The sequence below is a fragment of the Zalophus californianus genome, chromosome 11 (assembly GCF_009762305.2).
Source record: "Zalophus californianus isolate mZalCal1 chromosome 11, mZalCal1.pri.v2, whole genome shotgun sequence".
NCBI lineage: Eukaryota > Metazoa > Chordata > Mammalia > Carnivora > Otariidae > Zalophus > Zalophus californianus.
In genome coordinates, this window is record NC_045605.1 from 98,726,881 (window position 1) to 98,737,140 (window position 10,260).

General features: G+C 36.7%; 1 protein-coding gene across 1 annotated transcript; it reads right to left on the bottom strand.

Moving 5' to 3' along the window:
* Positions 1 to 403: 403 nt before the first annotated feature.
* Positions 404 to 1,336, bottom strand: LOC113914653 (olfactory receptor 4C46-like). Its single transcript, XM_027580066.2, has one exon. It carries the CDS (start codon positions 1,334 to 1,336, stop codon positions 404 to 406), a length of 933 nt encoding a protein of 310 aa, XP_027435867.1.
* Between the last annotated feature and the right edge of the window lie 8,924 nt (positions 1,337 to 10,260).

The window sequence follows — 10,260 nt, forward strand, 5'->3', positions numbered from 1 at the left end:
TTCTGATTACTGACTCTTCAGTATACTTATTTTGATACTTTCCCCTTTCTGTTTCCTAACCTATATAGTGCCTCCCTCTTTTGATTGCTATAGAGATTGTTGCTCATACCAATATATTTTTAATTATTAAATTAGGATGAAAGCTTAGTAATCCATACATATGAATGAAGCTAGTAAAATGAAGCCCCAATTTCATAGAATTGTCCAAATATGCAAAGAGTGATCCTGGGTTAGGGTTATTTTTCATTTTCTTGAGCCCATTTCTGTTCTTTTAGGTGCAAAATCTTTGATTCATAGCAGTTGCCTTTTTGTTCTTCATTTCATAGGTATTCCTTGTCGAGATCATCCAAAATGTCCTTTTGACCTTTGCTTCAGTTGAATCAATGTGGAGGTCCAGGCATATTCATTTGTCACCTAAAATAGCTTTCTTACTACACAATTTCCTAATGGCATTTTTCATCTGGTTATTTCTCAAGGTATAGATTAAAGGATTTAACATGGGTGTAATTGTAGTATAGAACAATGCAACTGCTTTATCAATAGATAAAGTAGCTGCGGGTCTCATGTACACAAATATGCAGGGCACAAAGAATAAGATGATGACCACTGTGATGTGGGAGACACAGGTGGAGAGGGCTTCGAGCCTTGCCTCCAAGCTATGGTTCTTTAGGGAGTGCAGAATGACCACATAAGAGACCATCAAGAGGAGGAAGTTTAACACACAGATGAAACCACTGTTGGCAGCAACGAAGAGCCCTAGAGTGTGGGTATCAGTGCAGGCAAGATTGAGCAAAGGGTTCAGATCACATATAAAATGATCTATGATGTTAGGGCCACAGAAGGGTAAAGGGATGATAAAGAGTATTTGTATGGTTGCATGTAGGAAGACTCCCACCCACACCACTCCCATTAGCAGGCCACAAACCCACTGACTCATGATGGTCGTGTAGTGCAGTGGCTTGCAGATGGCTACATAGCGGTCATAGGCCATCACAGTGAGCAGGATGACATCAGCACCCCCAAAGAAATGCTCCCCAAAGATTTGGGTTATACATGCATTGAATGGAATGGTCTTCTTTTCATGGAGTGATTCTATGATCAGTGTAGGGCTATTGACAGAAGAATAGCAAGCATCAGTGAAGGAGAGATAGGCCAGGAAAAAGTACATTGGGGACCCTGATAATGGGCTGGCAGTGATAGTGACCACAGTGAGCACATTTTCTATGACAGAGATGATGTAGATGACCAAAAACACAGCAAATATGATTTTCTGCATCTTTGGATTCTCTGTGAGCCCAAGTAGAACAAACTCTGTCACGTTCCCGTTCTCCATCATTTCATATTAAGATTAATCACATTACCTGAAAAAGAAATACCTTTTGATTAATCTAACCTTCAATTTATTAAGCTTTTTTATCTAGTAAATAATAAATGCCTAGATTCTATTGAGTTTTGAATTCTCATGATGTTTTTCGAGATATAAAGTAAGTCCGAGTTCTTGAAGGTCATCTGTGCACACTTCATTGACTGAGATGAATAAGAGGCTATCTTGACGTAATCAAGGCTATGAATATGGAAGAACAGGAGTTGGAGGAAGGGTGAGACTTGGCTATAACTCTGGTAATGATTTTTGTGTGTCTTGGATGAAGTCAGCTGAGCTCCAGTAAGGGGATGCAGATCAGAGACAGAAAGCCCAGTATCACACTGTTTAAAGAGTTGTCAAAAAGTGTAACAGGATATTTCGTATGAGAATGTAATAAAAGGCTACAGAAGCTACTATAAAAAATCGATAATATATCTTGTCAAAATCCAAGAACTGGAGGGTATTAGGCTTAGTGAAATAAGTCCATCAGAGGAAGACAATTATCATATGGTTTCGCTCATATGTGGAACATAAGAAATAGTGCATCGGATCGTTAGTGAAGGCCAGGAAAACTAAATGGGAAGAAATTATAGAGGGAGAAAAACCATGAAAGACTCTTAACTCTGGGTAAGAAGCTGAGGGTTGCTGAAGGGGAGGTGGGTTGGGGGATGGGGTAACTGGGTGATGGGCATGTAGGAGGGCACGTAATGTGATGAGCACTGGGTGTTACATGCAACTAATGAATTAGTGAACACTACATCTGAAACTTATGATGTACTATATGTTAGATAATGAATTTAAATAAAAAATCCAATAACATTATAATAGCTGATAAATATACATATTTAATGATTAATTGCTATGTGCATGGCATGGTAGTAACCTGTGTGCTTGGTATTATTTCATCAATTTTTCAAATGAAGAAACAATTGCAGAATTGATTTAAATAATAATAATAAATATAATATTAACTAAAACTTACTAGACACTTGCCATGCTGCTTTTGCAGAAATGTAGTTGTTTCATCCTCACTACAAACATGTGAGATAATTACCACTATGATTTTATACTTCTTTTACACATAGGAGATACAAACATAGAGAAGAATTAAGGATCCTGGCCACGATCATGCAGATAATAAAGATTAGAGCCATGATTAGATCGAATTATACTTGTTAACTTTTTTCCCTCCAAAGTTTTAATCCTTGCCCTACCTTGTCATGTTATAATAAACAATCTTGACGTAGTAATCTCCTTTTGACATGACCATAATAATTATAATGACTTTCATGCTATTTCGGAGGCAAGTATATATGAAGCAGTTTCATCAACACACACACACACACACACACACACACACACACACACACACACACACACACACATTAGAATCCCTAAATGCTAATAAAAAATGTGGTGCTGCTTACATTGAGGAACGCTCTTACTTTGGCCTCTTATGCCACCCCATTTTCTCCCTTCCCAATCCCCTTGTAAGCATAGGTCCCCAGATATTTCTACACAATGCTGAAAATGACTACCAGAGTGGTTAAGGGTACTGTATTGGTTTGAACATTAGAAAGACTAGATTGGAATGTTGCCTTTTACACTTGCAACTTCCTTTATGCAGGGTATATTGCCTGGCAACTTAACATCCTTGTTTCTGTTGTCATCTATAAAGTGAGAATGATCATATCCATATACCAGGTGTTAGGAGAATTGAGGAAACTTATATGAACATCTTCACCACATTACTATGGGTACACAAAGAGCTTTCACCTACTTTCGTGAGTGTGCATGCACCTAGGAGATAGGAAGAATTGGTATTTTGAGTGAAATACAGATAAACATTTAACCATGCAATAAGCTCAGGAAGATTCATCTCCAGTTTTACTTCTCAAGAAGCCACAGAGTCTCACATTATCCATAGCAGTTAACCCCAGGAAAGACTGTCCCTGGTCTTGCTTGGACTAAATGACTGTTGATTTATGCCATTTATTACCCATATTTATGTCTTTTTCTCTGTGCATGTGTGGAGTGTATTTACATTTGATTTTCATGCTCATGCTCATGATTAGCCTTGAATGGGGAAGGAGTTGGCAAACAAAACAAAACAAAACAAAACAAAACAAAACAAAACAAAACAAAACAAAACAAAAAAAGCACCTGGTGTCAGAGAGCTGGGTCCTACAAATTGTGTAATCTCTATGAGCCTCAGAGTTTTCATTTGCCAAATTAGGTTAATGACATTTACCAAGTATCAATTGGAAAATTGGTGTGAGGATAAAATATTATATTTGACAAGTGTTGAAACACATTGATTACCACATATAGAAAGAACCAATCTTTAAGATGTTTCAATGCTAATGAAAAACTTACCTTATAGACTTAAATGATCTTAATGATGTTTAAGGACTTTAAGAAATAATTTCATCTTTAAACTGACCTCTTCCTGGATAGGAAACTTTCAACATGAAAGATATGACACATTCAGACATGAATTATTTAGGTAATTTGATAACCAATCAACAGTTTTTGAGAAAGTTTTTCTATTGCTGTAAAACTTTCCTTCTAGCCTAAAGCCTCAAAATTCTTCATAGAAAATCTGGGATTTGAATTTAGAATAAATTCTTTTGACACACTATGGAGAAATGATCTCCAGATGTTTCTGGTCCCATAGGCAAGAAGTTAAGAAATGTGGAAGAAACACTTTCAGATGGGTCATTCCTAGCATAATGAATCTTGCTCTGGAGATGTAAACCCCCCACAACACTTTCATCTGGAACCACATGGGTATTTAAAGAGGTTTCCAAAAAGATTCAAGGACCTTGGCTTACAGCTGCTGCTTTCTCTCTGTGGAATTAATTATCTCCTTTGATGGAAAGGCTTTGTCTTAGAAGAAAATATGCTGAACAGACATGTTTAAGAAACATCCAAATTTGAATAGGAAATTGCATTCCCTGTACTTGGAACCCAAACATGCAAGAATCCCCTTTATCTTTGTGAACATTGGTTTCTAAGGAAGCTAAAAGTCCTGTGAATAGGAAAATGGCATAATTTCAGCGTGGGTAGCTGTGATGTACTTAACCTGTTGACTGAGGTCCCAGAGAGATCTTCTGCCTCCTTAACAATATTAAAACTTTTCTGGAAACCTGCTATTGATTGCATCAGAGCTAGAGCAGTGAGGGCATAAAATCAGTGGAATTGCAGTCATTAAAGTCCTTGACTCCAAAAGCTGTTTTTCACATTCATCGGAGGGTTATGGAAGTAAACAGAAACTCTAAATTAGAGGCTCTCAATTAGTATACTCTGGGACTCATGGTCTGGTCAGTAAGGAATACTAGGCAACATTAAAATTGGGGAGATATCAAAACAGAAGCAAAAAGTTGTAATTTTAACCACAGGAATTGTTCTACATTCTTGTCACTTGGTATTGCTATTTTCCTTTTAGTCATTCAAGGAGTTATATGGTGATATATTATTGTGGTTTTAATATGCTCTCCCAGATTACTAATGATATAGAGCATTTTTTCATGATATTGTTGACTATATATTTATGTTTTCTTTTAAATTCCATTTAGTTAACATACAGCATAATATTATTTTCAAGTGTACATTATCGTGATTAAACACTTTTAAACAATTTCTGTTGCTCATCACATGTGCTCTCTTTAATCCCCATCACTTATAAAACCCATCCCCCCACCCACCTCCCTTTTGGTAACCATCAATTTGTTCTCTAGAGTTTAAGAGTCTGTTTCTTGGTTTGCTTCTCTCTCTCTCATTTCCCCCCATATACTGGTTTGCTTTATTTCTTAAGTTCCACATATGAATGAAATCATATATTTGTCTTTCTCTGACTGACTTATTTCTCTTAGGATAATACTCTCTAGCTGCATCCATGTCATTGCATATGGCAAGATTTCATTCTTTTTGATGGCTGAGTAACATTCTATTCTATATCTATCCATCTATTTATATATACCAGTGCTTTATCCATTCATCAGTCAATGGATACATAGGGTTTTCCATAATTTGGGTATTGTACATAATGCTGGTATAAACATCAGGGTGCATGCATCCCTTTGAATTAATATTCTTAAATTCTTTGAAGAGATACCTAATAGTGTAATTTCTGGATTGTTGAGTAGTATCCAAAATATATATAGAACTTAAAAAACTCAGCACCCAAAAAACAAATAATCCAATTAAAGAAAGGGCAGAAGACTTGAATAGACATTTTTCCAAAGACGACATACAGATGGCTAACATACACATGAAAAGATGGTCAACATCACTGATTATCAGGGAAACATAAATCAAAATTACAATAAGATATCACCTCACACTTGCCAGAATGGCTAAAATCAACAGTACAAGAAACAAGAGGTGTTGGCGAGGATGTGGAGAAGGGGAATGTTTGTGCATTGTTAGGGATTATGCAAAGTGGTACAGCCACTCTAGAAAACAGTATGGAGGTTCTTCAAAAAGTTACAAATAGAACTACCATATGATCCAGCGTTTGTATATCTTTTTTTCTGATACTCCTTTTCAATCCTTTGTATAATATAAAAATAGTAATTCTTTTTTTTTTAAGATTTTATTTATTTACTTGAGAGAGAGTGAGAGAGAGAGAGCGAGCATGACGGGGGAAGGGTCAGAGGGAGAAGCAGACTCCTTACTGAGTGGGGAACCTGATGTGAGGCTTGATCTTGGGACTCTGATATCATGACCTGAGTCAAAGGCAGATGCTTAACCAACTGAATCACCCAGGCAACCCCTTGGGTTTCTTTTTACTAAACTGTAATGTTCTTTATATATTCTAGATATAGGTCTTTTTCTCATATATATGTCTTATATATAAAAAATAAATATAAAAATGCATTTTATATAAAATTTGTATATAAAATTCTACATAATGTGAAATGTTTATACATTGTGTATGTGTGTCTATATATATATTTTTCCTAGTCCATTGATTGCCTTTTCATTTTTCTTTCTTTTTTTTAAAGATTTTATTTATTTATTTATTTGAGACAGAATGAGAGAGAGAGAAAGAGAGAGCACATGAGAGGGGGGAGGGTCAGAAGGAAAAGCAGACTCTCTGCCGAGCAGGGAGCCTGATGCGGAACTCGATCCAGGGACTCCTGGATCATGACCTGAGCCAAAGGCAGTCGCTTAACCAACTGAGCCACCCAGGCGCCTGCCTTTTCATTTTTCAAAGATGATATTCAATGAGGAAAGACTTAAAATATTAAGACATTTCGATTTTCAGTTTTTATCCTAGTTCATGTTTATTTTATGATTTTTAATAAATATCAATCTACCTCAAGGTTAAAGATACTCTTTCTAGTATTTTTATAGGTTTAGCTTTTAACATCTAGGCCTCTGACTCATTTTGAGTTAATTTTTTACAAAATTACAATAATCACAAATTTTTTACAAAAATTATTGTAAATTTAAAACTAATTGTAAAATTATAAAAATTGTAAAATTGTAAAATTATTTTACAAAAAAAATAGTGTGAGGTAATAGTTGAGGTTCATTTTTTTCTAATATGGATATCCAAATGACCTAGAAAATTATTGGAAAAAAAACTCTTATTCTTTCCCCCATTGAGTTATCTTGACATCCTTGAAAGAAATCACACATTTAGATCTATTTATGGATATTTTATTGTTTCAATGATCTATATGTTTGTCCTTATGGCAATACCACACAGAGCTTAATATAAATCTTTTATTTAGCTAGAATAAGTTACCTATCTGTTCTTTTCCCGCCCCCTATATTTTACATATAAATGATGTTGTACAGTATTTGTCTTTCTCTTTCTGGCTTATTTTACTTAGCATAATGCTTTCCAGGCTTACCGTGTCATTGCAAATGGCAGGATTTCCTTCTTTTTAAAGGCTGAATAATATTCATCTTCTTCATTCATTCATCTATGGAAGGACATTTATTTTTTCCCCATATCTTGGCTGTTGTAAATAATGCTAGAATAAACATGGGTATACAGATATTCTTCAAGATACCGATTTATTTATTTTTTTAATGTAGGCTCCACACCCAATGTGGAGCCTCAGTCATGGCCCTGAGATACTCTACTGACTGAGCCAGCCAGGCTCCCCCCAGATATGGATTTTAAGTCTTTTATTTTTATTTTTTAAGATTTTACTTGTGTATTTGAGAGAGAGAGTGAGAGGGCAAGCGAGAGCAGGAGCAGGGGTGAGAAGAGGGAGAAAGAGGCTCCCTGATGAGCAAGTGGGCCCTACTTGGGTCTTGATCCCTGGACCCTGGGATCATGACCCAACTGAAGGCAGAGGCTTAACCAACTGAGCCACCCAGGTACCCCTAATTCTTTCAAACATACTCAGAAGTAGTATTGCTACACCGTATATATGGTAGTTAAGTTTTTTTCTTTATTTTCTTAAAATATAATGTATTATTTGTTTTAGGGGTATCGGTCTGTGATTTCTCAGTCTTACACAATTCATAGCATTCATATGGTAATTCAATTTTTAAAATATTTTTAGCTTTATACTAGAGGATAGGGGCATGCTATTTATTTATTTATTTATTTTAATTTAAATTAATTAACATATATTATTATTTTCAGAGGTAGAGGTCAGTGATTCATCATTCTTATACAATAGCCAGTGCTCATTACATCATGTGCCCTCCTTAATGTCCATCACCCAGTTACCCCATCCTTCCACCCCCTTGCCCTCCAGCACCCTGTTTGTTTCCTATGATCGAGGGTCTCTTGTGATTTGTCTTTCTCTCTGAATTTGTCTTGTTTTATATTTTCCTCTCTTCCACTATGATCCTCTCTTTGTCTCTTAAATTCCGCATATGGGTGAGATCATATGATAATTCTCTTTCTCTGACTGACTTATTTTGCTTAGCATAATTATCTTTAGTTCCACTCACATAGTTGCAAATGGCTTGATTTCATTTTTGATGGCTGAGTAATATTCCATTGTGTGTGTGTGTGTGTGTATACACAACATTTTAAAAAAATTTTATTGTTATGTTAATCATCATATATTACATCATTAGTTTTTCATGTAGTGTTCCATGTTTCATTGTTTGTGCATAACACCCAGTGCTCCATGTAGAATGTGCCCTCTTTAATACCCATCACCAGGCTAACCCATCCCCCTATCCTCCCCTCTAGAACCCTCAGTTTGTTTTTCAGAGTCCATCGTCTCTCATGGTTCATCTTCCCCTCTGACTTACTCCCCTTCATTCTTCCCCTCCTGCTATCTTTTTCTTTTTCTTTCGTCTTAACATATGTTGCATTATTTGTTTCAGAAGTACAGATCTGTGATTCAACAGTCTTGCACAATTCACAGCGCTCAGCATAGCACATACCCTACCCAATGTCTATCACCCCGCCACCCCATCCCTCCCACCCCCCACCACTGCAGCAACACTCAGTTTGTTGCCTGAGATTAAGAATTCCTCATATCAGTGAGGTCATATGATACATGTCATTCTCTGATTGACTTATTTCACTCAGCATAACACCCCCCAGTTCCATCCACGTCGTTGCAAATGGCAAGATCTCATTCCTTTTGATGGCTGTATAATATTCCATTGTGTATATATACCACATCTTCTTTATCCATTCATCTGTTGATGGACATCTTGGTTCTTTCCACAGTTTGGCTATTGTGGACATTGCTGATATAAACATTGGGGTACGCGTACCCCTTCGGATCCCTACATTTGTATCTTTGGGGTAAATATCCAGTAGTGCAATTGCTGGATCGTACGGTAGCTCTATTTTCAACTGTTTGAGGAACCTCCATACTGTTTTCCAGAGTGGTTGCACCAGCTTGCATTCCCACCAAGAGTGTAGGAGAGGGTTCCCCTTTCTCCACATGCTCGCCAACATTTGTCGTTTCCTGACTTCTTAATTCAAGCCATTCTGACTGGTGTGAGGTGGTATCTCATTGAGGTTTTGATTTGGATTTCCCCGATGCTGAGTGATATTGAGCACTTTTTCATGTGTCTGTTGGCCATTTGGATGTCTTCTTTGGATAAATGTCTGTTCATGTCTTCTGCCCATTTCTTGATTGGATTATTTGTTCTTTGGGTGTTGAGTGGATAAGTTCTTTATAGATTTTGGATACTAGCCCTTTATCTGATATGTCATTTGTAAATATCTTCTCCCATTCTGTTGATTGTCTTTTGGTGTTGTGGACTGTTTCTTTTGCTGTGCAAAAGCTTTTTATCTTGATGAAATCCCAATAGTTCATTTTTGCCCTTGCTTCCCTTGCCTTTGGCGATGTTTCTAGGAAGAAGTTGCTGCGGCTGAGGTCAAAGAGGTTGCTACCTGTGTTCTCCTTTAGGACTTTGATGGACTCCTGTCTCACGTTTAGGTCTTTCTACCATTTGGAGTCTATTTTTGTGTGTGGTGTAAGGAAATAGTCCAGTTGCATTCTTCTGCATGTGGCTGTCCAATTTTCCCAACACCATTTATTGAAGAGACTGTCTTTTTTCCATTGTACATTCTTTCCTGCTTTGTCAAAGATGAGTTGACCATAGAGTTGAGGGTCCATTTCTGGGCTCTCTCTTCTGTTCCATTGATCTATGTGTCTGTTTTTGTGCCAGTACCATACTGTCTTGATCATGACAGCTTTGTAATAGAGCTTGAAGTCCGGAATTGTGATGCCGCCAGCTTTGCTTTTCTTTTTCAACATTCCTCTGGGTATTCGGGGTCTCTTCTGGTTCCATACAAATTTTAGGATTATTTGTTCCATTTCCTTGAAAAAAGTGGTTGGTATTTCGATAGGGATTGCATTGAATGTGTAGATTGCTCTAGGTAGCATTGACATCTTCACAATATTTGTTCTCCCAATCCATGAGCATGGAACATTTTTTCCATTTCTTTG

What these genes read in the sequence shown, in the direction of transcription:
- LOC113914653 (XM_027580066.2), bottom strand. Translation starts at nt 1,336, where the DNA reads ATGATGGAGAACGGGAACGTGACAGAGTTTGTTCTACTTGGGCTCACA.